Here is a 27,495-nt window from a genome sequence, read left to right as displayed (position 1 = left end):
CTTAAAGCAGGACCAATCCCCGATTTCTGCCCCAGATCCCAAATGGCCCCCTCAAGGATTGAACTCACAACCCTGAGTTTAGCAGGCCAATGCTCAAACCACCGAGCTATCCTTCCCCACCAATGGAAGCTGGGGGGGGGGGCGTGCCTAGGGGCAAAAGCAGCGTGCAGAGCCACCTGCTGAACCTCCGCCTAGGAGCCAGACCTGCTGGCCGCTTCCAGGGCACAGCGCAGAGTCAGGACAGGCAAGAAGCCTGCCTTAGCCCCCGCACTGCGCCGCTGAATGGGAGCCACCCGAGGTAAGCCCATGCCCCAACCCCCTGCCCCAGCCCTGATCTCCCTCCTGCATCCAAAGCCCTCATCCTTGGTCCCATCCCAGAGCCTGCACCCCCAGACAGTGCCCTCAACCCCCCCACCAAAACCTGGAGCCCACTCCCATACCCTGAACCTCTCTTTTCTGGCCCCACCCTAGAGCCCGCACCCCCAGTTACAGCCCTCACCCCCTCCCACACTCCAATCCCCCGACCCAGCCCAGTGAAAGCAAGTGAGGGTGGGGGAGAGCAAGGAATGTAGTGGGGCAGGGCAGGGCAGGGCCTTGGGGAAGGGGCAGGGCTAGGTTGTTCAGTTTTGTGCGACTAGAAAGTTGGCAACCCTATGAAGAAGCCCCATTCAAAGTGAACCAGTAAGAGGTTTGTCTCCTCTCATAAGGAGGACAGATGGAAACAAGTGGACCAGTCAGGCTTCTGTTCTCCAGAAGCCCAAGGAAGAAGCACTATAACATGTGGTTCAGCTAAGACAAGTTGTTTCTTTTGGCCTTCATTTTGAAAAGTTCTGAGAGGGAGAATAGGCCCTGTGACTCAGGACTCTGGTATTTTTATTCTGTAACTCGGTACTAAATACAAAATGCAGGAAGGGACTTTTTCTTTTCACCTGGAAAAGCTGGTGTGTTGTCCCTATGCTGATCATGGGCCTTCCAAGAACAGCATAATCGAAACCTCAATTAACTGAACAAGGACACCTTTGTGCACGAACAGCTCTCTTAGGGTATGTCTACACTACGAAATTAGGTAGAATTTATAGAAGTTGGTTTTGTAGAAAGCGTTTTTATACAGTCGATTGTGTGTGTCCCCACACAAATGCTCTAAGTGCATGTAGTCGGTGGAGTGTGTCCACAGTACCGAGGCAACCGTCGACTTCCGGAGCGTTGCACTGTGGGTGGCTATCCCACAGTTCCCGCAGTCTCCGCCGTCCATTTGAATTCTGGGTAGAAATCCCAGTGCCTGATGGGGCTAAAACGCTGTCGCGGGTGGTTCTGGGTACATATCGTCAGGCCCCCGTTCCCTCCCTCCCTCCGTGAAAGTCAGTGCAGACGATCATTTTGCGCCTTTTTTCTTGAGTCACCTGTGCAGACGCCATAGCACGGCAATCATGGAGCCCGCTCAGCTAACCGTCACCGTATGTCTCCTGGGTGCTGGCAGACGCGGTACTGCATTGCTACACAGCAGCAGTTTATTGCCTTTTGGCAGCAGACAGTGCAGTATGACTGGTAGCCATGGTCGACGTAGTCCTGGGTGCTCTTTTAACCGGGTGCCTGGGCAAACATGGGAGTGACTCAGCCAGGTCATTTCCCTTGTTTTGTCTCAGGCGATTGAGTCCTACCGGCAGTGCACTGTCTTTTAATCTGCAGCTAGCAGAAGATGATGGCCAGTAGTCATACTGCACCGTCTTCTGCCGAGCACCCAGGTGTTGACGATGGCTAGCAGTCGTACTGCACAGTCTGCTGCCAGCAAGATGTATAAAGATAGATGAAGTGGCTCAAAACAAGAAATAGACCTGATTTCTTTTGTATTCATTTTCTCCTCCCTCCCTCCCTCTGTGAAATCAACGGCCTGCTAAACCCAGTTTTGAGTTCTATCCTTGAGGGGGCCATTCAGTTTCTCGCAAAGCCACCCCTTTTGTTGATTTTTATTCCCTGTAAGCCAACCCTGTAAGCCACGTCGTCAGTTGCCCCTCCCTCCGTCAGGGCAACGGCAGACAATTGTTCTGCACCTTTTTTCCGTGCAGACGCCATACCACGGCAAGCATGGAGCCCGCTCAGATCACTTTGGCGATTAGGAGCACATTACACACCACACACATTATCCAGCAGTATATGCAGCACCAGAACCTGGCAAATCGATACCGGGTGAGTAGGCGACGTCAGCGCGGTGACGAGAGCGATGAGGTCATGGACACAGACTTCTCTCAAAGCACGGGTCCTGGCAATGTGGGCATCATGGTGCTAATGGGGCAAGTTCATGCGGTGGAACGCCGATTTTGGGCTCGGGAAACAAGCACAGACTGGTGGGACCGCATAGCGTTGCAGGTCTGGGACAATTCCCAGTGGCTGCAAAACTTTCGCATGCGTAAGGGCACTTTCATGGAACTTTGTGACTTGCTTTCCCCTGCCCTGAGGTGCAAGAATACCAAGATGAGAGCAGCCCTCACAGCTGAGAAGCGAGTGGCAATAGCCCTGTGGAAGCTTGCAACACCAGACAGCTACCGGTCAGTTGGGAATCCATTTGGAGTGGGCAAATCTACTGTGGGGGCTGCTGTGATGTAAGTAGCCAACGCAACCAAAGATCTGCTGATATCAAGGGTAGTGACCCTGGGAAATGTGCAGGTCATAGTGGATGGCTTTGATGCAATGGGATTCCCTAACTGTGGTGGGGCCATAGATGGAACCCATATCCCTATCTTGGCACCGGAGCACCAAGCCGGCGAGTACACAAACCGCAAGGGGTACTTTTCAATAGTGCTGCAAGCACTGGTGGATCACAAGGGACGTTTCACCAACATCAATGTGGGATGGCCGGGAAAGATACATGACGCTCGCATCTTCAGGAACTCTGGTCTGTTTCAAAAGCTGCAGGAAGGGACTTTATTCCCAGACCAGAAAATAACCACTGGGGATGTTGAAATGCCTATATGTATCCTTGGGGACCCAGCCTACCCCTTAATGCCATGGCTCATGAAGCCGTACACAGGCAGCCTGGACAGTAGTCAGGAGCTGTTCAACTACAGGCTGAGCAAGTGCAGAATGGTGGTAGAATGTGCATTTGGACATCTAAAAGTGCGCTGGCGCAGTTTACTGACTCGGTTAGACCTCAGTGAAACCAATATTCCCACTGTTATTACTGCTTGCTGTGCGCTCCACAATATCTGTGAGAGTAAGGGGGAGACGTTTATGGCGGGGTGGGAGGTTGAGGCAAATCGCCTGGCTGCTGGTTACACACAGCCAGACACCAGGGCGGTTAGAAGAGCACAGGAGGGCGCGGTGCGCATCAGAGAAGCTTTGAAAACCAGTTTCATGACAGGCCAGGCTACGGTGTGAAAGGTCTGTTTGTTTCTCCTTGATGAAACCCCCCGCCCCTTGGTTCACTCTACTTCCCTGTAAGCTAACCACCCTCCCAACCTCCCTTCGACCACCGCTTGCAGAGGCAGTAAAGTCATTGTTGCTTCACATTCATGTATTCTTTATTCATTCATCACACAAATAGGGGGATAACTACCAAGGTAGCCCAGAAGGGGTGGTGGAGGTGAGAAGCACCAGGAGCACCAGCATACTGTGGGGCCATGCGGTTACCCATAGCAGTGCCGCTGATTTGAAGGTATACATTGTCCCCAAATGTAAAATAGTTATGGGTAAGGACAAAGTCAGAAAGTTCAGCCACCAGGTTAGCCGTGACATTATTGGGGATAGTGTTCTTGACAGCTTGTAGTCCATCTTTGTGTGGAATGTTGGTGTAGAGGGCTCTTGTTTTTTCCTACCCCCCCCCCCCAAGACGTTCATGTTAAACCCTGGATTTGTGCTGGAAATGGCCCACCTTGATCATCATACACATTGTAAGGAGAGTGGTCACTTTAGATAAGCTATTACCAGCAGGAGAGTGGCATGGGGGGGGAGGTATTTTTTCATGCTTTGTGTGTATAAAAAGATCTTCTACACTTTCCACAGTATGCATCCGATGAAGTGAGCTGTAGCTCACGAAAGCTTATGCTCAAATAAATTGGTTAGTCTCTAAGGTGCCACAGGTACTCCTTTTCATTAAACTTGCTGTTACTCTGATTCTCTCTCTAACCAATACCCAAGTACAACATTATCCTAACACTTCCTATCCCAACCAGGCCAAATCACCACCTTTGTTTCCTCCATCAATAGTTCATTATTCTTCAGTCTGAACCCCCCCTGCCAATTTACTCCTCATTCCCCTCCACTGCTGAGAAGGAAGCTATGTTCTTCCGCCTCTGAGAGATGGGGCGGAGGGTGTGGGGAGAAGTAAGAGGATGTCGCTAGTCACGCTTCCACTCACCGATGGCACAAGTGTCCAGCACCCCCCCATTTTGTTGTTTGCTTCTTCTTGGACCAATTGGCACTTCCAGCAGTCATAGGACTTTCTGATCCAACATTTTTCAATCTTCATTTAAGGAGGGACATTGCCCTACATTTTTCTCACTGTTTAAAACACTCTAACCTCAGAAAAGACTTGGTTTTCCCCCCCCTATTTCTAATCAATGAGAGGCTAATCTAAATTACAATTGAATATAAGGAAAGCCAAGAAACTGGATGTTCACATCATCTTTTGGCATATTAATTAGTCAAAACTGTTAGGCTTAATTTAGTGAACTGCGGCACAATCACATTAGAATAGTGTTATTTGCTCACTACAACCACTACAGTTAATAGCCTATAAATGAGCCTTTCCTTTATAATAATCCATTTCCAAAGGCTTATTATTTTGCTGTAAAAATTCAGTCCACACTGAATCGTTACACTTAAGATCTCAGCCTGAGAAAAGCTTCTTTACAAACTGTCCTACGTATCCCTTTGGGGCTTTGAGTTATTGCATGTAAAAAAAAAATTATCTTATTTTGTGCTTACAACTCAGCTGTGGCCGTTAAGATTCTTACCAAATTTGGCAGGGCGTGTTAGTCTATAAAAGTGTCCCTGCGTTTAACAAGCAAAGAGTGACTTCAACATCAAACAGCCACTGAAAGCAAAAAAAACAATCCAAATATGTAGTGACTGTTAGTTATCCCTATCTGATGATGGTTCAGTTTTTTATATGCTGTAACTTGGTGACTTCACTCCAGTTCCAGTTGGATTGGTATCCACAGGCACACAAAAAAGTGGGTACCCTGTTGGCAGAGGTCAGTTGAATTGCCTAGTACCAAATGGGTCATGGAACCCATACTACGATTTTACCCCTTGTGACGGAGTCCACTCACCACAGCAGCGCCTCCTGCTGGTCATCACAGGGATTAGCTCTGCTAGCCAGTACTCCCTCTGGTGGCGCCACTCCTGTCATCTTCTCCGCCTGCAGACTTCACTCAGTCCAAGTACCGTAGTGTCCTCTTCATGACTCAGCCCTCCAGCCATGTCACCATCTGCAGTTATCCCCTTCTGGGAGGAGGGGAATTAGTATCACAGTCCAAATCCTGACAGGTTTCAGTATCCTGCCACTTCCCCAGTGGCAAGCGGGGTGGGGGGGACACCTGGGTCCCCCCACTACTCTGGGTCCCACCCAAGAACCCTGTGGATAGCAGCCTCCTGCTGCATCTCTTTAACCTCCGTCTCTGCTGCTTCAGTTCCCTGGGCCACTTCCCCACGGCCCCAGCACCTTCTTCGCCCTTTTCCCTGGGCATTCAGCCAGCAAGTGCCAGCAGCCAGCAAGGAGCTCCCTCTTGTTCCCCTGGTCCCTGCCAGCAAGTGCTCTCTCTGAGGTGCTACCAGTTCTCAGCCCCTCAGGGACACAGTCATCACTTCCTGAGCACCCAGCAGCCACTAACCCTGATCTTCCCTGCAGCTCCCTTTTATGTGAGCCCACTAAGCCCTGATTGGCTGCTTCCTGCACAGCCTCCCTAGGCTGCTTGGAGGATTCACCTTCACTGCTCCTTTCTGGGCCAGGGTGGCAGGCCCATGAGGCATCCATTAACTCTTTCTTCTCCAGTGTGGGTTGAACACCCCATCACACCCCCACTGATGCTCCCTCCAGAACATGGTTAAGGCACATTGCCAGTGTCTTTCAAATGCCACTCACTGTCATGTTGTGGTGGGTGAGGGCCCCCTTGAGTCCTCACTAGATCACAATTTGGGCTGCTCACAGAGTCCTTCCCTGCTTGTGGCATACAAGGGATTCTCCAAACAAAAAGGTTCTTTCCCCTCTCCGTCCCCTGGGAGAGGGAGAATCAGAATAAAAGAAAGGCAAAGGTGGTCAGTTTCTCAGGCAGTCTTTTAGTCACCCCTTTGGGGTTCAGCTTATCTGCAGATTCTAGTGGCCTTGGTCAGGGTTTGGGTTTGCCTCCAGCCCCTCTTTTTGCTCACCCCCATTTTATACTTGGTCTATGAAGCCTCAGGGGCAGCAGGTCTGCAACTGTCTTCCTCTTTGCTGATCTATCCCTGTCGCCAGCTGTCTCTGAGGCACAGCCTTCTTCCCCTAGCTGCCCCTTTTCTGGTGGCATGCTTTCCTTTTCATCTCTCCAGGCACAGCAACCTTTACAGGTGCAGCTGCTTAGTGCTGGCTGAGCCCATAAGAGCTCATTAGCCTCCTCTGAGAATGCCCCCTCACAATCCTACCCCTCAAGTTGGAAAGGCCATCTTAAGGCTGGTCATCTTCGTCTCTGATTTCCTGCTGAAAGAAATCGGTACTAGTATGGTCTTTTCCCTCCCAGTGCTGCACTTTGAGACTATAGGGTTGTAGTACAAGGTACCATCGCATTATACGCAGGTTCGCGTCTTTTATGATATGGAGCCAACATAGGGGGGCTTGATCTGTGGTCAAGGAGAAGGGGCTGCTCAGAATCCACCGCCCACTAATTTGCCTCCTCTTCAACAACTGAGTAGGTCTTTTCCTCTAGGGAAGAGCTTCATGCTCAGGCATAGGATTGGGTATTCCTCCCCTCTGAAGTCCTGTGAGAGCATGGCACTGGGACAGACACCTGAGGTATCTGTGTGTAATATGAATTCATGGCGGGAAAACAATAAGGGCTGAAGAGCAAGGGCATCTGGCACAGTCGTGTTTGCCGCTCGTTAAAAGCTTCCTCACTGTTCCCACTGTATTGGATCTTCTCTGAGCTGTTGCCTTTTATGAGGTCTGTAAGGAGGGCTCCAAATGAGGCGAAGCCGGGGATAAACTTCCAGTAATACCCTGTCAGGCCAAGAAAATGCCTCACTTGTCTGGGGAACTGGGCATCCGTTAGGACCTGTACCGTGTTGATCCCTGGTTTCATAAGGCTTCCCCCGATGCAGCACCCCAAATAGGTTACTTCAGTCGTGGCTATTCAACATTTTGCGGGGTTGGCTGCAAGACCTGTGTCTCAAAGGGCTTTTAACGCTGCCTTTAAGTGCTGAAGATGGTCTCCCCAAGTAGGACTGTAAACAACATCATCTAGGTTGGCAACAGCATACTGATGATGCGGACTGGGGATCCTATTCATAAGTTGGAAAGTTGCAGCAGCCCCATGGAGGCTGAAAGGTCTCGTGTCGAACTGGAAATACCTGAACGAGTTTGCGAAAGCAGTTTTCTTCTGTGAGGATGGGGACAGAGCGATCTGCCAATAACCTTTTGTCAGGTCAATAGTGCTCAGATACTTTGCTGGTCCCATAACTCCTCTACCCTTGGCATCGGGTAGGCACCAAACGTCAAAATGGAATTAACCTTCCTGAAATTTATGCAAAACCAAACTGTCCAGTTTGGGAATTAGAACTATAGGGATCTCCCATTCATTTACGGACTTCCTAATTATCCTCATCTCCAGCATTGTTCATATGTGTCCCACATCCTCCATGGGAACGGTAGAGGCTTCTCTCTGACTAGCTGGCCCGAGGTGATCTCTAGGTGGCATTGGAATGTGTTCCCCCACGGAGTGCGAGAAGGAAATACAGTTCCAAAGTCACTGGTCAATTGGAGGAGTTGCTTCTTCTGTGCAGGGGTACAGGCACTGGTGTCACTTCTTGGCCACTGGGTACTTGGGGCCCTAATTTGGGCTCTGTGAGGGAGGGAATTATCAGCAGGGCCTCTTTTGTCTTCCAAGGTTTAATAAGATTCATGTGATAATTTTAGTTTTCTTCTTTCTACCTGGCAGTTTTGTCTCATAGTCCACTGGCCCTGCTTGTCTAACAGCTTCAAATGGACCCTGCCACTGGGCCATTAATTTTGACTCAGCTGAGGAAGCCATAGAATGATCCAGTCATCAAGGTAGGTCTGTAGTTGTGCCCCTTAATTATAATTTTGTTCCTGAGTATGTTGGGCCTTTCTCAAATTCTCTCTTGCAAATACTCCTAGATTCCCAAGTCATTCCCTTACTTGTAAGACATATTGGGTTGCACTTAAGTTGCCTATTCCCTGTTCCTCTCAGCCCTCTCGTAACAAGGCCAAGAATTCCCTGTGGTTGGCAGCCATAGAGTACTTGAAGGGACAGAACCCTGTGGAGGCCTGCAGCACCTTCCTTAGGGAAATCAGGATTGGCAGGAGTAGCTGGTCCTAGTGCTTGGGGTATTTACTAACGAAGTGTCTCAACATTCTCTTCAGAGTCTCATTAAATTGCTCCACTAGGCCATTTGTCTGCAGGTGGTACATTGAGGTTTTCAGGGACACAACCTTCAGAAGGGAGCCTAATTTGCACATCAACTGGGAGGCGAAGTTAGTCCCTTGATCCATTACTATTTTGTGGGGAAATCCCACACGTGAGAAGAGCTTCAGGAGCTCTGGGGCTATCACTGTAGGTTTCACAGCATGAAGAGGAACAGCCTCCACATACCTGGCTGCTTAGTTCACAATAACTAATATGTACCTGTGCCCTGATGCCGTTCTTTCCAGAGACCCTGACAGTGACAGTGTTCAGAGGTTCTTTCAAGGGGCATCTCAGTCAAGGGCAGAGGGACCACAGATGCCTTCAGAGTCCTGTCATTGTTGGCTAGCGAGCACTCCGGACATGAGGCACAGTATTCCCTCACCTCCTGATGCATGCAAGGCCAGCAGAACCGGACTAGTACCCGTGCCATTGTCATCTCTCTTCCCAGTGCACAGGATGTTGTGCACAAGCTGCAACACTGTCTAGTGATACTTGCGTGGCACCAGCAGTTCTGTCTTCACTATCACAATTTGCTGATCCCTTTCGATTTGATAAAGCTGCTTTTTCCTCAAGCACAAAGTGCGGATACTGCTTGACCCGCTGAGGCTCTGTTACTTCCCCATTTACCGAGGTCAGCTGGTCATATGCATGACTCAGCGTAGGATCATTTCTCTGTTCCTGCACTAAACTCCCACCCTACAAGAGAGCTTCCAGGTCCGGACTGATTGCCTCTTCTGTCCCTTGAAGGATAGATAATCATACTGCTCAGGATGTTCCCTCCTCAGGGTCTTCTGCTTCCCCAAGGTTTACCATGCTCTGGGGCGCCTGCTGCAATGATTGACCCGCATCCCTGTTCCCTGGACAGATCTGTTTGTCAATGTTTATTGAAAAAAACAAAGGACAATCATAGACCAGGAGTATGGGGTAGGCTGATCCTTCAGCTAGAGCTACTTCTTTCACCTTGGTAGGCATCCCCAGTGTTAGTCACAGACATTGGCTGGGGTATGTTTTCACATCGCCCTGTATACACTATAAGTGGACTGACTTTGTATGAGTGTTGTCCTCTCCTATTAGGGAGGCTTGGACCACCATCTGACTACAGCTGGAGTCCAAGGGTCCTTGAACTATCACTATCAACTTAGCAGGGAGTCCTTTTCCGTGTGCGGGTTTCTGTTGTCCAGCCCTGGGCATATCCACTTTCCAAAAAAGGGCATTTGTTTCATGTGTCCTGTCTGCCCACAGGAGTAGCCAATTATCCGGCTGGCGCTGCCTGTACTTTTCCTAGCTGGGGGTAAACTCAGTCGTGGAGCAGTGGCCAAACCCTGTTCTACAGATTCTATTTCAATTGTTTGAGGTGCTTGGCAGTCCCACTGGCGGTGGTGGGTGTGAGCCCAACTCCCTTGGACTTCCCATGGTCTAAGGGGCTCTCTGACCTTCTGGAAGGACACCCTCAGGGTTGGACTCCTCAGAGTGGGTGTTACTGGTTTGAGGTCACCCTCCCGGGTGTCACTCCAGTCCATCCTGTGAACTGCCAAGGCCCTGGGGGACTCTGTCTCTAGCAATCCCTCAGATTCCAGAAAGTCCTCTATCACCACACCACATCTGACAATGTCCCAGGGCAGTGCTGTAATAACCACTTTCTGCCTTTTACTGGTAATATCCTTATTGTTTGGTCACAATTGCCTTAGCTACTTGGGCCCCAGAAGGTCTTCTGGATGGAGCCACTTCCAAAGGTGTCACCTCAAATGCTGCGCTACTATCCGGGGCCTGGCCTTTTTGGGGTAGATCTTGGATCAAAATATTGCCAATGGGTTTCCCTCAAGAGTGTCCAAATAGTCCAAAATGGCAAACCTTACTTGTTTACAGCCCTTAGCCTCCTCTAAGTCCAGGCTACGGTAGGCCTGCCTGTGCCAGACCAGTCAAGTGTGAAACTAAAAAGCCCACTGCTGAGAGGGCCACAGAGATGCTAGTGCCACTCTCTCAAATGTAACTAAAAAGGCCAGGATCATCGTCTGGTCCCATCTTGGTTAGCTTCACAGGTACAGGTAGGGGACCCACCTCAGCAGAAGTGTGACCCACTGGTACTCTGTGGGGGGGTATAGGGCCAACACTATCTGTTGTATCATTTCCTTGTATAACTCCTGCTGCTGGGTCTTCAGTTCCCTCAGCAGCTGTTGCTGTTGCGTAGTTGGAACTTGCTGTCGGGTAGCCCACTGCTGCAGCAATTGCTGCTGGAACTGTCACTGCTGAGCCCCACGCTGCTGTCGCATGTCCGCTAGCCATCTACACCACTGCTCAGGTTCCATCTTGCTCAGAACTGCTAAGCTCAGTAAATACCCTTATATCAGGTGTAGTTATGCCCACATTCTTCACCACTTGAGGTGGGTGAGGGACCCTTTGGGCTGCTCACAGAGTCCTTCCCTGCTTGTGGCATACAAGGGATTTTCCAAACGAAAAGGTTCTTTCCCCTCTCCGTCCCCGGGAGACTGAGAATCAGAATAAAAGAAAGGCAAAGGTGGTCAGTTTCTCAGGCAATCTTTTGGTCACCCCTTTGGAGTTCAGCTTATCTGCAGGCTCTAGTGTCCTTGACTAGGGTTAGGGTCTGCCTCCAGCCCCTCTTTCTGGTTACCCCCCACTTTATACCTGGTCCATGAAGTCTCAGGGGAAGAAGAGTCTGCAAATGTCTTCCTCTTTGCTGCTCTATCCTTGTAGGCCACTTTCTCCAAGGCCTCTGCCCTAGTCACATCCCCTTCCTGTGGCAGGCTTTCCCTTTTTAAGCTTCCTCCTTCCGGGCACAGCAAGTCTTACAGGTGTGTCTGGATAGTGCTGGCTGAGCCCATAGAGTGTGGGTGCGCACCCTCACACATGTCCTGTGGAGTACCTGTTCTGTGATAGACAGAAAGCTTCAGTTCAAGGCTGTCTCTCTGGCTGCTTTTGTCAGGCAGCTGTGTTTCTTAAAAGGGTATATATGAACATGAGTACGGTGACTAAATGCGCTTCAAAAATACAGTTAAAACTCACATATGTATATAAAGCAAAGCAGCAACTGCCAGTCTCAGGGCCCTGGGACCTTCCATTCTAAGCGTGTCACAAGTTTCAAATAGTCTGGTTCTGACTGATATCATTGCCATGTATATGATTTGTGTGTCTGCTTTAATTTGCCATTTCCCCCCACAGGGCAACTACCACAGCACCATTAGTATGTCACATAACACCATACTCAAACCTGATGGTTGTGAAGAACCACTGGCTATTGACAGTCGAAAGAGTGATGGGACTGTGGGACAAAGTACAGACAGAAAGCCTGCAAATGTCAGGGACAGTGCGGTCTTGAGAAGGAATAAAATGAATAAAGACACTGGGCCAAAAGGGCATAGAGCAGAGAGATACAGAAATACAGGCACCTCTGGGCCACACACTATTATTTGGTCAACACCAAGAACGTGCTTGGTGCTGCACAGCACATAGAAAGAAAGAGTGCCTGCCCCAAGGAACATACAGTCCAAGGCCTCAATCCTGCTAACGCTTACGCCTGTGCTTAACTTTAAGCATGTGAAGAGCCAAGTGATGTCTCATATGCTTAAAGTTAACTCTTTCTGGTGGACACCAGGAAGACTGGCATCCTCAGAGACAGTTGGTAGTTCCAACTAAATACCGGGCCAAGCTCTTGAGCTTAGCCCATGATCACCCTAGTGGCCATGCTGGGGTGAACAGGACCAAAGACCGTTTGGGGGGGTCATTCCACTGGGAGGGAATGGGCAAGGATGTTTCTACCTATGTCCAGTCTTGTGAGGTGTGCCAAAGAGTGGGAAAACCCCAAGACCAGGTCAAAGCCCCTCTCCAGCCACTCCCCATCATTGAAGTTCCATTTCAGCGAGTAGCTGTGGATATTCTGGGTCCTTTTCCGAAAAAGACACCCAGAGGAAAGCAGTACATACTGACTTTCATGGATTTTGCCACCCGATGGCCGGAAGCAGTAGCTCTAAGCAACACCAGGGCTAAAAGTGTGTGCCAGGCACTAGCAGACATTTTTGCCAGGGTAGGTTGGCCCTCCGACATCCTCACAGATGCAGGGACTAATTTCCTGGCAGGAACTATGAAAAACCTTTGGGAAGCTCATGGGGTAAATCACTTGGTTGCCACTCCTTACCATCATCAAACAAATGGCATGGTGGAGAAGTTTAATGGAACTTTGGGGGCCATGATACGTAAATTCGTAAATGAGCACTCCAATGATTGGGACCTAGTGTTGCAGCAGTTGCTCTTTGCCTACAGAGCTGTACCACATCCCAGTTTAGGGTTTTCCCCATTTGAACTTGTATATGGCCGTGAGGTTAAGGGGCCATTGCAGTTGGTGAAGCAGCAATGGGAGGGATTTACACCTTCTCCAGGAACTAACATTCTGGACTTTGTAACCAACCTACAAAACACCCTCCGAACCTCTTTAGCCCTTGCTAGAGAAAACTTACAGGATGCTCAAAAAGAGCAAAAAGCCTGGTATGATAAACATGCCAGAGAGCGTTCCTTCAAAGTAGGAGACCAGGTCATGGTCTTAAAGGCGCTCCAGGCCCATAAAATGGAAGCATCGTAGGAAGGGCCATTCACGGTCCAGGAGTGCCTGGGAGCTGTTAATTATCTCATAGCATTCCCCACCTCCAACCGAAAGCCTAAGGTGTACCATATTAATTCTCTAAAGCCCTTTTATTCCAGAGAATTAAAGGTTTGTCAGTTTACAGCCCATGGAGGAGACGATGCTGAGTGGCCCGAAGGTGTCTACTACGAAGGGAAATGTGGTGGTGGTGTGGAAGAGGTGAACCTCTCCATGACCCTTGGGCGTATGCAGCAACAGCAGATCCAGGAGCTGTGCACTAGCTACGCGCCAACGTTCTCAGCCACCCCAGGACTGACTGAACGGGCATACCACTCCATTGACACAGGTAATGCTCACTCAATTAGGGTCCAACCTTACCGGGTGTCTCCTCAAGCTAAAACTGCTATAGAACGGGAGATCCAGGATATGTTACAGATGGGTGTAATCTGCCCCTCTGAAAGTGCATGGGCATCTCCAGTGGTTCTAGTTCCCAAACCAGATGGGGAAATATGTTTTTGCGTGGACTACCGTAAGCTAAATGCTGTAACTCGCCCAGACAACTATCCAATGCCACGCACAGATGAACTATTAGAGAAACTGGGACGGGCCCAGTTCATCTCTACCTTGGACTTAACCAAGGGGTACTGGCAGGTACCGCTAGATGAATCTGCCAAGGAAAGGTCAGCCTTCATCACACATCTCGGGCTGTATGAATTTAATGTACTCCCTTTCGGGCTGCGAAATGCACCCGCCACTTTCCAAAGACTTGTAGATGGTCTCCTAGCGGGATTAGGAGAATATGCAGTCGCCTACCTTGATGACGTGGCCATATTTTCGGATTCCTGGGCAGACCACCTGGAACATCTACAAAAAGTCCTTGAGCGCATAAGGGAGGCAGGACTAACTGTTAAGGCTAAGAAGTGTCAAATAGGCCTAAACAGAGTGACTTACCTTGGACACCAGGTGGGTCAAGGAACTATCAGCCCCCTACAGGCCAAAGTGGATGCTATCCAAAAGTGGCCTGTCCCAAAGTCAAAGAAACAGGTTCAATCCTTCTTAGGCTTGGCTGGTTATTACAGACGATTTGTACCGCACTACAGCCAAATCGCTGCCCCACTGACAGACCTAACCAAAAAGAAACAGCCAAATGCTGTTCAGTGGACCGGAAAGTGTCAGAAGGCCTTTAACAAGCTTAAAGCGACACTCATGTCTGACCCTGTACTAAGGGCCCCAGACTTTGACAAACCGTTCCTAGTAACCACAGATGCATCCGAGCGTGGTGTGGGAGCAGTTTTAATGCAGAAAGGACCTGATCAAGAATTCCACCCTGTAGTGTTTCTCAGCAAAAAACTGTCTGAGAGGGAAAGCAACTGGTCAGTCACTGAAAAAGAATGTTATGCCATTGTCTACGCTCTGGAAAAGCTACGCCCATATGTTTGGGGACGGCGTTTCCACCTGCAAACCGACCATGATGCACTAAAGTGGCTTCACACTGTCAAGGAAACTAACAAAAAACTTCTTCGGCGGAGTTTAGCTCTCCAAGATTTTGATTTCGACATCCAGCACATCTCAGGAGCTTCTAACAAAGTGGCTGATGCACTCTCCCGTGAAAGTTTCCCAGAATCAACTGGTTAAAATCGTCCTTGAGATGTGGAAAATATTGTTAGTCTTTATGTACTTGGTAGTATATTTAGAGATGCATGTGTCTTATTAACTCTGTTTTTCCTAGAGCTCCAGGAAGAAATCCCAGCCAGTGTTTCACCCTAGCTGAGATTTGGGGGGCGTGTCATAAATATAAAGGGAAGGGTAAACCCCTTTGAAATCCCTCCTGGCCAGGGGAAAGCTCCTCTCACCTGTAAAGGGTTAAGAAGCTAAAGGTAACCTCGCTGGCACCTGACCAAAATGACCAATGAGGAGACAAGATACTTTCAAAAGCTGGGAGGAGGGAGATAAAGTGCCAGTTCCTGTGAATAAAGAAAATCTGAGCTTTTTATTTTTTTTTCTATTCAACCAGCGGTAATATGAAAAAATACCTCCTCCCACCCCACTGTCCTGCTATTTTTTCATATTCTCTGTGTATAAATAAAGTCTGCTGCAGTTTCCACGGCATGCATCCGATTAAGTGAGCTGTAGCTCACGAAAGCTCATGCTCAAATAAATTGGTTAGTCTCTAAGGTGCCACAAGTACTCCTTTTCTTTTTGCGAATACAGACTAACACGGCTGTTACTCTGAAACCTATCATTCAACTAGTAGATCCCAGGCTGGGTTCTTCACACTAACCGAAGAAACAACTTTTCATTCATAAATTGAATACATTTCACCTAGAAATTGTTGACATTAACTATAGAAGCCCATAATTCCTTTTTTCAACAGTCACTTTTCAGAATGAGTTGACTAACTTATAAGGGAAAGCTTTATTAGTGACACCACACAAGTGAAAGACAGTACTTATATCACCATGGGAAATAATGATGCAGAGAATCTTTTCCCATGGGTAAGCCTATTTCAAAGAAGCAACACCTAAATGCTTTACTATTCAGCCTAAATAACCTGCTGGGTTACCTCTGACTTCCTTTTTATCACCCCACAGCTATTGGCAGTAGACCCTGGGCATAACACAGGTGGTTACTTACCACGGCTTCTTGTTAGCCCCAATAAAAGGGGAGAGCAGCCAGCCTCCCTCCCCCTAGGGAAATCAAAGACCCAGCTGTGTACTAGCACAGCAATAGGGCATATACTGAGGGAACGTTACATCAGGTAAGAGGATTAATAAATTCTACTGTATGGGCTTATTTTAGAAAAATAATTTATTAAAAGTTGGGGTTACTTTCATGTCCCCATAACCAACCACCAATGGGCGATTTAAAAACTCATCCTCCTAAGCCTGATTGAAGAGTCCTCAAATTTAAGGGATCCTCAAAGTTAAAATACAGTTGAAATAAAACATTTGAATTGGATGGGCCCAAATACAGTGTAGTCTACTGGGAACTCTTTCCCCAGCTGTAGACAACACAGGCAGCCTAAAGTCACTTTTGGTGGCACATCCACTGTCCTTGATCACACTTTGCTTGCTCCTGCTTCTTAACAAAACCAGCATCCTTTTTTCTGCTCTGCTCTTGTATAGCCACTATCATTGCTAGACAGTAGACACCAGAGCAGATACAATCAATTGAGCTGCCTATGGGGAGATGATTTGGGTGGTGCTGATCATGCAAACATTTATGCATGAGTGTGGGACTACGCACGTGTACTAATCAATTCAGTAGTGTTGCTCATGTGGATAGTTACTTGCATGAATATTTGCATACAAGATTAGGACCTTGTAGCTTCCTGTATATTACTTGGACCTTCCGTGCCAGGACCTCATACCAGAAAAGCTAATATGGGAAACTCCCTCTAACCAAGCCCCTTGTAGCTGGGCTGGGCTTGTAAACTATGAAGGTTGTTCTGTGTGTATTACAATTACTTTCTCTGCTGAATCACTATTTTTGGCTCCTATCCCTAACAGACCATGTTCAACCATGTATTATCTACATGCTAACAGTCACCACACAATAGCGTATTAAGTAATTTATTTGTGGATTATTTAATTAATTTTACACAATATCCAATTAACAACTAACAATATACACCACTGAATGCTATCTGACAAGTGTACTGAACAGATTGTGTGTTGTATTGAATATCGCATTGCATGTTGCAGCACTATCAGCTTGATCCAAATCCCAGATTTGGAGGGTTTTTTTTTTTAAAAAAAAAAGTCTTCATGCAATTTTAAATTTCAGCCAATAATATTGTAATTTAAACACTCCCCTCCCCCACTACAGCCTAAATAATATTATCATTAGAAAATGCAAATGTACAAGGGAAAGTAGAGCAAGATTAGATTTGAAAAGTTCCTTGTTCTAAGAATTTCAGATGCTAAGGCAGAAGTAAAGATATGTCTATCTTTAATAAATTGTTATTTCTAATATTTTTTATTAATAAAAGTTAAATTGCTTCCTCTGGCTTTCCCAGGGCATCCTATCTTCTCTGAGTCTATCTTTTAGGCCTCAATCCAGTGAGTTGCTCCACATGGGTTCTCTTTACCATTGACTTAAATGCCTTTGACCCCAATCCTGCACAAATTCACACGCATGTTTAACTGTATGAATTATGCCCTAACACTGCCATGAGTTTTGTGTGTGGTGGATCTTCACTGTAATCAACATGCCTGTGTGTGCGCACAGGTCTTCCGTGCAGAACTCGCTGCAGGTAAGGGTGTAAGACTCATTGTAGTGAAGTTAAACGTGTGTAAGTGTTTACAGAATTGGGACCTACTCGTGTAAAAAGTAAACGTGTAAATGTTCATGGGATCAGAGCCTTAGGCCACAATCTTACAACTTATTACGTATAGGAGAACCTTTGTACTCATGTGTAGACCCACTGAAGTCAATGCGAGTCCACACAGGCACAGCAGTTCACCTGTCCAGAACAAATTGCAGGTTCAGAGCATTGCCCTGTAAACTCATTAGGAGACAACTGTCTTTGTTGATATCTGTACAGTACCGAGAATGATGTTTTACTTAACGATTAATTGATAATGATTATGGCTGTATCCCTTTCATGATGCATTAAGAGGTAATTGTCCCTTGTATTGTAGATCTTTTATATTGACTAAATAGCATTCATTATTTATTGCTGTTTTTAAAGTAATTTTTGAGGAATAAAATTATTTTAATTTGCCTAAGTAGCAGGCTTTATTTTACTGTTGCTGTAAAAAATGAAGGATAAAATCAAAGAAAATTTTCCAGCCCTTTAATTTAGTAAAATTCTAATTATGACATTTTTCAGTTGCATCTCCAAAATTTTGTGTATGATTACCAATCAGTTTTGGGTGTCTATCTTACTTGAGAGACTCCACTTTGCATCTTACGTAATATTTCATCATCCACAAATCTCTGCTGGAGGTTTAAAAAACTGAGTAGCTAATATCCCATTTAACGTTAGCTTGTATACGTGAATACACAATATCTGTTCAGTAACAATAACTCCTTTTCAAAGATTCTCTTGCAAATGCGTCTCAAAATCACATTTCAAGATTAAGGCCCCAGTTCAGCAGTCAGCTCTGTGGGAGCTAGGTCCTTGCACCTACAAACATGCAGATATAATTGCAGAATTGGAGCCTTAATTTTGTAACTTCTTAGGATACTACCAGGTACTTTAGGGTCAAGATTTAATTCTTGATTTTTTTTCCCCACAAAAATTAATTAACAGAAATGTTTTTGTTTGGTTCAGACTTCAATGAAAACTGTTTGCCCCCGACCCTGCAAACTGTTCCACATGCATGGACCTTTGGGCCACCTGAAGTCCCATTGACAGGTGCAGGTGCAGAGATGTGCTCACCTGGATCAGCTTGTAGGATCATGGCATGTTTGGATTTAAACCTTATATGGCAGTGTCTATAATATAAACATTGCAGTTGCTGTGCAAGTGCAGGAGAACCAGCAAGCAAAAATGACTAATCTGCTTTTATTATCCAAGCTGAGTGAAATGCAAAGCCTAAACAAACATAAATGGTGAAAAATAAGACCTCGATTCTGCAATAAGCTCAATGGGGCTATGTCAGGGCATGAGAGTCTCCCCATCCATTCATAGCTTCATGGAATTTAAATCCAGATGGGACAATTATGATAACCTAATCTGATCTCCATTTTATACAGACCATAACATTTCACCAAGTGATTCCTTCATCAAGCCCATAACTCCTGGTTGTGCTAGAGCACATCTTTTAGAAAAACATCCAGTCCTGACATGTGGAACTTATTGTGGGATAGGGACCTAATTTAAATTCCTTCTGTTTTAAGACTCAGAGACCAACATGGTTCAATGGTTCATGCCAGAGATCAGGAAATTCTGAATTGTACTTCTGGCTTTCCCACTAGATTCATGGTTGAAGTGTCCAACTCAACTAGAAGTTATAGTCTTGAGGCAGGAATTATTGGGTGAAATTCTATAGCCTGTGATACTCAGGATATCAGACAAGATTATAATAATGGTCCCTTCTGGTCTTAGATTCTGACATGACATTGAATCTCTCTGCCTCAACTTCCCTGTTTGTAAAATTAGAATAATACATGCCTCTATGGTGTGCTGAGGATTAATGTTGAACATGATATGCCATATAAGTACGAAGTATATTTTTATTAATAAGAAGCTAAGATGCTAACATTGGTAAAGAAACATCCTTGATACAAATATTAGAGAGACAAGGTGGGCGAGGTAATATCTTTCATTGGTGCAACTTCTGTTGGTGGGAGACACAAGCTCTCAAGCTTACATAGAGCTCTGAAAGCTGGTCTCTCTCACCATCTTGTCTCGATGATATCCTGGGACCAACATGGCTACAACAAGACTTGACAAAAATATGATTTTTAACCTGAGAGTGTGTCCGCACGGGAGGACTACCATGTCCACTGACTAGTAAGTCAACCCACATGAGTGACTTGTTGTATCATAGTCTTAAAATGCACCCGACTACCTTTTCCTGTGAACTGGGGGCAAGCGGTGCAATGGCTACTAGAGAGGAGGGAAATCATGTAAAAGTACCAAAGCTGTGGATGTAGGTAAATAATGTGCTGTAACATGTTAGCAAATGATTATGGCAAAATTCTCAGAAAATCTATCGAAGACAAAAACACAGCCGTTGGGCTGGGGAAATTACTGAATGTTTATATCCATAGAACAGGTACTTTAGGAGGGAGAGGGAAATGCTCCTAGTTCCCAAATGTAAAAAAAAAAAGAAAAAAGAAAAGAAGGCTGCAAACTACTCATTCGGGAAGAAAAACCTGATCTTCAATAAAAGCCCCAAACCAACAAAACAGACATGTCTCCTTTAATAGTGAGCTTCCTGCTCCATGTTTGTTTCCACGACATGAAATTGCTTCTTTACCTTGCAGAGAAGGAGCAGCAGCTTGCATTTATGGCAGTTGCTTGCTTTGGGGCCTTGTCGCTGTTTCTCTCGCTCTCTGTATTTTCTGTTACTCTCTTAGTAGGAAGTAGATGAGTTACAGTTTCCGTTTGTGTTTCAGAGCAGGAGGAGGAGGGAGCGAGGAAGAAGCCTCTGAGCTCAGCCACCGCTAAAGAGGAAAAATACAGTATACGGGGGAGGGGAGAGCTATTACAAATATAATCCACTTTCAACTCCCAGAACTACATCATAAGGGGCTGTGAATTCCCCCCCTCCCCCCCCTTCCTCCAGGGCATCGGATCGGACACCTGGAGCAGAAGAGGAGCAGAAAACCGAATCAGCGACGGGGGAGACGCGTTCGTCCACGTCTAAACTCGAGGATTTACAGTTACTGAGGGAAGGAGGTTTCAGCTGGGTTGATCTTTTTCTTTTTTATTTTATTGCTTGGCTGGATTATTTCATTGGAAACGAAGAGTGGCTCCTTTTCGGGGTGGGGCCTGGATCTCGGTGGAGGACCCAGCCCGCCCGCTCTCTCCACCACCCCGGCAAGGCGATCGCTGTTGGAGGGAGAGGATTATTGCTAATTATAAATTGGCGTCTTTCTGCGGCCCCCCAAGCCCCGGGCGCGGGATGGAGGGCAGCCCCGTGGCCTGGGCAGCGGCAGGTTCCTGTCCCTGAGCCGAGGGGGCTGATCGCGGTGCATGGGAAGCGTTTCGTGGCCTGAAAGGGGGTGGCCCTGAGACACCCTCCTACCACCAGGAGCTCGCCGCCGCCGCCGGGACGTTCGCTGGTGCCCGCTGGGGTGTCCCCAGCCCCGGGGAGGATGTGAAGGCGGCGGCTGGGGCAGGAGAGCGCGCACCCCCCGATCCCACCCACCCCACGGAGGTGGTTTGGTGTCTCTGGTGCGTGGGGACCCGGAGGAGCGGAGCGGGGGGGGGGGGTTTGTCTAACACCCTCCCCTGCCTCCCTCCCGCTCTCTCTCTATGCGGGGCGGGGGCTGCTCGGATCCTCGCTGCCGCCGCCGCTGCTAGAGGGGGAGGCCGAAGATGGGGGATTTCTATGATCCGGAACATCCCACCCCTGAGTAAGTATTGAATTTCCCCACCCCCCCCCTCAAGCCTGCTCAAGGGGGGGGCCCCACCCACCCCCCTCCCAAGCCTGCTCAAGGGGGGGGCCCCACCCACCCCCCTCCCAAGCCTGCTCAAGGGGGGGCCCCCCACCCACCTGAATTGGCCTGCCGGGGGGGGCCCCCACCCACCTGAATTGGCCTGCTCAAGGGGGGGGCGGGGGCTTACGTTCCCCCAGGACAGGCCTGCACATGGGTTACCCGCCGGGCCGGGCCTGCTCGTGGGTTCGCCCCCAGGGGACAGGCCGGCCGGCCGGCGGGGGGGGGGGGGGGGGCGGTTTAACCTCCGGCTGGAGGGAGGCAAAATGGTTCCCTGAGCGGGCTGGGGCCCCGCCGCCGGGCTGAGGGGCCTGGCGCGGGAAGGGCGGCGGCGGCGGCGCGGGCAGGTGCGCGCGGGGCGAGATTGGGGCTCGTGGGCCTGTCGGAGCCGGAGGGCGGGCGGGCTAGGCCGCGCATCCCCGGCCTCGAGTGAGAGCCCGGCCCGGGAAAGCAACGGCTGAGGCGGGGAGAGGGGCAGTGTGGGGGCGGGGAGGAGCCCACAGCCAAGGGCAGGCGCTGCCCCCCCTCACCCCCCCGGGGGTCTGCTTGTGGGGAGGGGGCCAGGGCGGGTCACTCTCCTTGTCAGCCCCCGAGTGTGGGGGGGAGGGGCTGGGGGTCACTCTCCCTGCCACCCGCCCAGGGGGAGTCTGTCTGTGGGGGGGGGGTCACTCTCCCTGCCACCCGCCCAGGGGGAGTCTGTCTGTGGGGGGGGGGGGTCACTCTCCCTGCCACCCGCCCAGGGGGAGTCTGTTTGTGGGGGGGGGTCACTCTCCCTGCCACCCGCCCAGGGGGAGTCTGTTTGTGGGGGGGGGTCACTCTCCCTGCCACCCGCCCAGGGGGAGTCTGTTTGTGGGGGGGGGTCACTCCCCCTGCCACCCGCCCAGGGGGACTGTGGGGGAGGCAGAGCGGGTCCAACTCCCTGTCAGCCCCGGGAGTGTATGGTGGTGGTGGGGAATCATTCTCCCTGCCACCCCTCCAGGGGTCTATTTGTGGGGGAGGTCGTTTTCCCTGCCACCCCCCAGGAGTGTATGGGGGAGCAGGCTAGGGGTGGTCATTCTCCCTGCTACTTACAGCTCTCCCAAGGAGGCTCTTTCTCCACTTTTTTGTGTGTGGATAATTAAATGGCTCCTCTCCCTGCCTGCTGCTTTGTGAATCCTCCCCAGTTTCCTTATGGATGGGTAACTGGTTGGGATTCAGGCTCTGACCAGGTAGGTGAACATGGCATTCTCAGGGAAATACTGAAGTTGAACTAAAGTCATACCATGCCCCTGCCCCATTTTCTAGCTGAAGGGAAAAATGGTCAATGAGATACAAGCCTGAGGAGGGGACAGTCTAATGGCTGATGTTTGTTTGTTTTTCTTTCTGCCAGGGATTTTCACCAAAACATACACACACACCAATCAGCATGTCAGGGCTGCTGGTTTCATCGCCTCTTGGAGAAGGTGGTTCAGTAGCTAATAGTGCTTTTCATCTTCTTCCTCAACAGTCTAACAGTTAGCTACTGGTCCTGAATAATATTTTGTGTTTATAACATGCTTTGCATCCTGAAGGATCCCAGAGTGCTTCATAAAATTTATACATGCAGCATCACTGAAATGCAGTCACCTCTGGGATGGAAGGAGGCAGACAACTGGCACATAGCACTCTTCCAGTGCAATAGTTGGATGGGTGTGAAGGGTAAAAAGGAATATTTTGAACAGTGCAAACATTTTAAGCAACATGCTACAAGATCTCTAATGTTCAAGGAGAGCAGATGGGATTTATGTGTCACCCAAAATGAGGTTTTGCTGAATGATGCTTACATCTGATGCTTCTAAAATTAGTAAAATGCCAAGGATTTCAGTTTGAATTCAGGTTCAGTTTTACTAAGCCTAGGTCACAGAGTCTCTTATTTCTTCTAGCAAATGATGAATAGGTGTATGTAGAAGTGCTCATTCATTACAGATAATCCTAATTGTTGGTGTAATTTTTGGTATTCCAGGTCATTTCAGTATTAAAATAAGTAGCTCATATTAAACTCATACATGTTAAAAAAAAATCTATTTATCATCTTGCATAGTCACCAGTCACTTAGAACAATCTCCAAACATATTGTAAACCTGATTTATAAAAATTCATATTGGCTTTATTTAACAACTTTTAGTTACAAATATTTCTTTAATATTTCATCTCAACAGGGGTTTGTTACCTCTTAATAAATTTATTATGGGCTGAGATTTTGAAAAATCTTCAGCAGACAAAAGTTATATGTTAGAGAAGCCTTTTGAAGTGTGGTCATGTAAAGAATGCATAGAGAAGCTGTCTTCCCAATCACCCTCCTGTGTACTAGATCCTGGAACCTTGCTCTTATACATCTGATCATTGTTTCCCACTCCATTAAAGCAAGTGTTATATCTTATTCAGGCATTTGTGCTTCTGTAAAGCAAAAGGTTTATAAAGTAGATTTGTCATGGCATCTTCTTTAGAGGCAGGAATGCTTTGTCTTTAATAACCTCCTTCTCCTTTCTCAAAGGTCACATTTTTAAAAATGCAGTGCATAGCATGTTCCAGGAGCCAGTTGAGTATTTTCAAAGCACAGTTGGCTGTCCTGTTGGAAGACACAGGTTAAAAACAAACCATGATAGCTGCAGGGTATTTTATGCTGCTGTAGAAGATGGCTTCCTCCAAATATGGTACTCCTCCAGGGTACAAACTATCAGCATACAGCAGACTTATCACTGGCAGATTTCTTACACTGTTGCTCTAGAATTTCTGTTCTTCCCCCTTTGACTGGGAGATTAAATGAAATACTTGTTACTTATCCCTGTAGCTAATGCAATTAATGACCTGTCTGAACATTGTTGGATTTCTTGTACTGTTTAGGTTTAGTTGCTGTGAAAAGAAAGAGGAGATACATTTTCATATTTTGAAAAAGCAGGATTTGTAACTTTTAATGTCTGAACTGTATACATAAACAGTGGTGTTTTGGAGAGTGACAGTAATGGCTAGGTGACTTGAACACTTAACTGGAGACCAATAAATCAATAGACTTGTACCTAGTGCAGTGGTTTTTCTTAATGGGACTATTGCTGAGTGACTTTGGCAATAGATATATTAGACTGAAGGGTGCTGTTTAATCACATGGTTGGATGTTATATTTGTAAGTGCCAAGATATTGTACTTGGGTGTACAGTGATGATGCCACTGACTTGAGTTTTCTTGTAAGGAATTAAAGTCCATTTACATTTTCACCTGCTTATGTTTTATGGTACATGTTCCTCTCAACAGTAAAACTTAAAATTTTTGTGAAATTCACAGTATAATAAATCCAATTCATGTTGCCTTTGTGTGAAATAGAACTTGCAGTATATCTAGATAACTAGTCTTTCCTAATTTTTGTGTCTAGATTCAATGTCACATTCATTGTAAATCTGTCTGGTTTCCCCCTGTAAATTTGCGTAGTGTTGACTTTGATTTAGCAGTGATATTTGACAAATGAGTTATTTTTGTTTATTTTGAACTTGGATAGGCTGAAGTGGGAGGGAAATGTGATCTGTATGTGAGTAAAGTTACTAGTGAGTGTATAGGGCTGCTAGTGGTGCAATTAAATGCTGGAAAGACTATTTTCTTAGAGAAGAAATTCAGTTTATTTTTCAGTTCAGATTATGTATGTATTAAAATACCCAGTGAATTGAACATGCAAAAACATCTTAAATGTGCTAGATTAAAGCTCACACTTTTGAGGCACAAAATATTTGCTCAATGTGAGACAAATTCAGAGAAAATTTTTGTAGCTTACTTTAGATATTTGTAAACCATTTATTACACCCAGAAACTAGAATACACCACCAAGAATTGGCTGCAACAAAAAAGCAGTATGAATTAACACATTTGAATGGTATAAGGCTGAAATCTGCACTTGTTTCTTGTTTTGCTCTCTGCTGCAGGTTATAGCTTGGCTGTATCTTCTTCAACTTTACTGCCAAAGGCCTCTGACCTAGATGGGTGACACTGCCCATCCACGCATAAAGGTCTGCTTTATGGATCACCCTACAGCAGAACTTCCCAAACTTTTTTTTTGCCGCACCCCCCCTTTGGAGATTCATGTTCCACACATGCCCCCCTTAACATAGGTGCAGAGTTTGGAGCCCATGGAGGGAATCCCCAAATGACCAGCGCGAACAGGGTGGAGGCTCGTGCACCCTGTTTGAATCCCAGCTGCCGAGAGCAGTTACTCATGTGCGCGCAGCAGTTCCACCCCCTCTGTGCATGCGCACACCAGGTGTGAGGTTTTTATTGTGGGGCCAGGACATGTCTGCAGTGCCATGGTTATGTTGATTCCGAGTGCAGCCACAAGGGCTAGCGGGGTGAGCGTTTGAGAGTGGAGGAAGGTTTGGGTTCTTGGGAGGTTGTGTGGTTCTTGAGAAGCTGACTGGAAGTAGAATGGCAGCACAGCACTGGGTGTGCTAGGTAATGGTTCATTTTTAACCAGTCAGGTCCCTGCATCCCCCTGATAACCTCAGTGCACCCCTCAGGAGGGTCATGCCCCACAGTTTACAAACCAGTGCCCTTCAGGATCAGGGCCTAAAACTATGGTATTCAAAATTGATAGATTTTAAAAATATTTTAAGGAAATGCTTAGTCTAAAATTTGAGCTTTATAGTAGTTGCCATGACTTTATTATTTTTCAAAACTTGTTGCTATTATAAAGACTCCTGGGCAATTTAGTACTGTTTGTGGGTAGTGTCACTTTGGGATTTGATTACTTTTTTCTTGGTGGCAGCTGGATTCTATTTTCTTTTCCCCAAGGGAAAATTATCCGTAGCTTAGTACCCTCAACACAAGGTAGACGCTCCTGGCAAACACATTGTAGGTGGATATAGTTAAATCAGAAAGGTAGTTCCCTCAATTATATTGTTACAATGCATCAGGGAGACACTAATGCAACTGAAAAAGACTTATTTTACAGCTGCTTCTACCTTTGATCACTCTCTCTTATTAGAGAGACTAATGGTCTCCCAGGGCATGAAACTGAAGGAGGAAACTTGGCTGTTGTGGCAAGTGAATTTTTTTAACTACATTCTTGATATTACTGCACTGTGTCACTTGCTTCTCTAAGAAAGAACTATTTTAAAGAAAAAGATGACATGTAATTATGTGATGCATGTACAACTTAGATTTTGAACCTAATATCCATAAAAACAGATAATTTGTAGTCTGCAGGTGCAAGTTTGTATAAATCTTTTTATTAAAACATCTCAATGTTGTTCAATAAATAAATTGAAACCAGGCAGAAAACTGTCAGTGCCCTAGATTTCTGCTTACACCACTTATAACTGGAGTGCTGTGTATGATTTTAAGTCCTTTTTTATTCTCTCAGGCAAGTCAGTCTTAAAGAATGAAAGCATCTGAGGTGTATATTTTCAAATGTATGTAGCATTTCTGTTAAATTATACAATTCATGTACCCATTGTTTTCTATATGCAGAATCTGTAAATATGCAGACTGTAATTTTAGGACAACTATTCTGTTTTTCAAAATCTCGAAACATAAATTTCTACAGGCACAAATTGTATTAGGCAAGACTACTCTGGTACATCTTTCCTATTTTTCTTATTTTCAAGATTATTTTTCTCTACAGGAAGGGATACACAATGAATAATAATAGACTTGAACTGCCCCCTTTGTTCCCTAAATGCTTGCTATAAATTCAGTGCAGTTCTCTTGTGCTCCTGAAATGTACACTGTGAATCTTGTCATTGCATTGATAACTGGACTGCATTTGGGTCACTAATCATACCAGTTGAAGGATTAATGAGCAGTCAGTTGAATCCAGTACATTTGTTTCCATTTTGAATGTAAATACTTACAGCCAAAACTTTCACACTTGGATGCCTAAAGTTAGGCACCTCTATCTATATTTAAACATGTTAAGAAGTGGCCTAACTTTCACTGAACACCATTTCAGTTCCAGCTGAAGTTAATGAAAGCTGCAGATGTTTGGCATGTCTGAAAATCAAGCCACCTCTATTTTGGTCCCTGAATATGGATTTTAGGTGCTTTAGCTTTAGACAACCAAGTTTGAAAATTATGCCTATGTGTCTGTGAGGAGAACAGTACTTGCATAGTGTCTGACCCTTCAGTTACTTACTATATGGTGTAGTGCTTGCTTCAATGGGAGTACTCACAGCAGTTGTC

General features: G+C 46.8%; 1 protein-coding gene and 1 non-coding gene across 7 annotated transcripts in view; one reads left to right on the top strand and one right to left on the bottom strand.

Annotated features, from left to right (window-relative positions):
* LOC125631127 (uncharacterized) overlaps positions 1-21,099 on the bottom strand; it is a 51,593-nt gene extending 30,494 nt beyond the window's left edge. Inside the window, exon 1 of the transcript XR_012667322.1 lies at positions 20,136-21,099. This is a non-coding gene — a transcript (uncharacterized LOC125631127). The remainder of the gene's footprint in view (positions 1-20,135) is intronic.
* The window catches only part of SETD2 (SET domain containing 2, histone lysine methyltransferase), a 149,618-nt gene continuing 143,212 nt past the window's right edge, over positions 21,090-27,495 (top strand). For 5 of the 6 annotated variants that reach the window (XR_012667320.1, XR_012667321.1, XM_075126078.1 and 2 more), the window contains exon 1: positions 21,090-21,238. Coding sequence is in view for 4 of the 6 variants with exons in the window: in XM_075126078.1 (XP_074982179.1) it covers positions 21,200-21,238 (39 nt within the window). In the remaining 2 variants the exon portion in view is untranslated. The remainder of the gene's footprint in view (positions 21,239-27,495) is intronic. The other variant, XM_048837340.2, reaches the window with a different exon arrangement.

The sequence above is a fragment of the Caretta caretta genome, chromosome 2 (assembly GCF_965140235.1).
Source record: "Caretta caretta isolate rCarCar2 chromosome 2, rCarCar1.hap1, whole genome shotgun sequence".
In the NCBI taxonomy this organism is placed as follows: domain Eukaryota; kingdom Metazoa; phylum Chordata; order Testudines; family Cheloniidae; genus Caretta; species Caretta caretta.
This window is presented reverse-complemented; position numbering and strand designations above follow the sequence as displayed.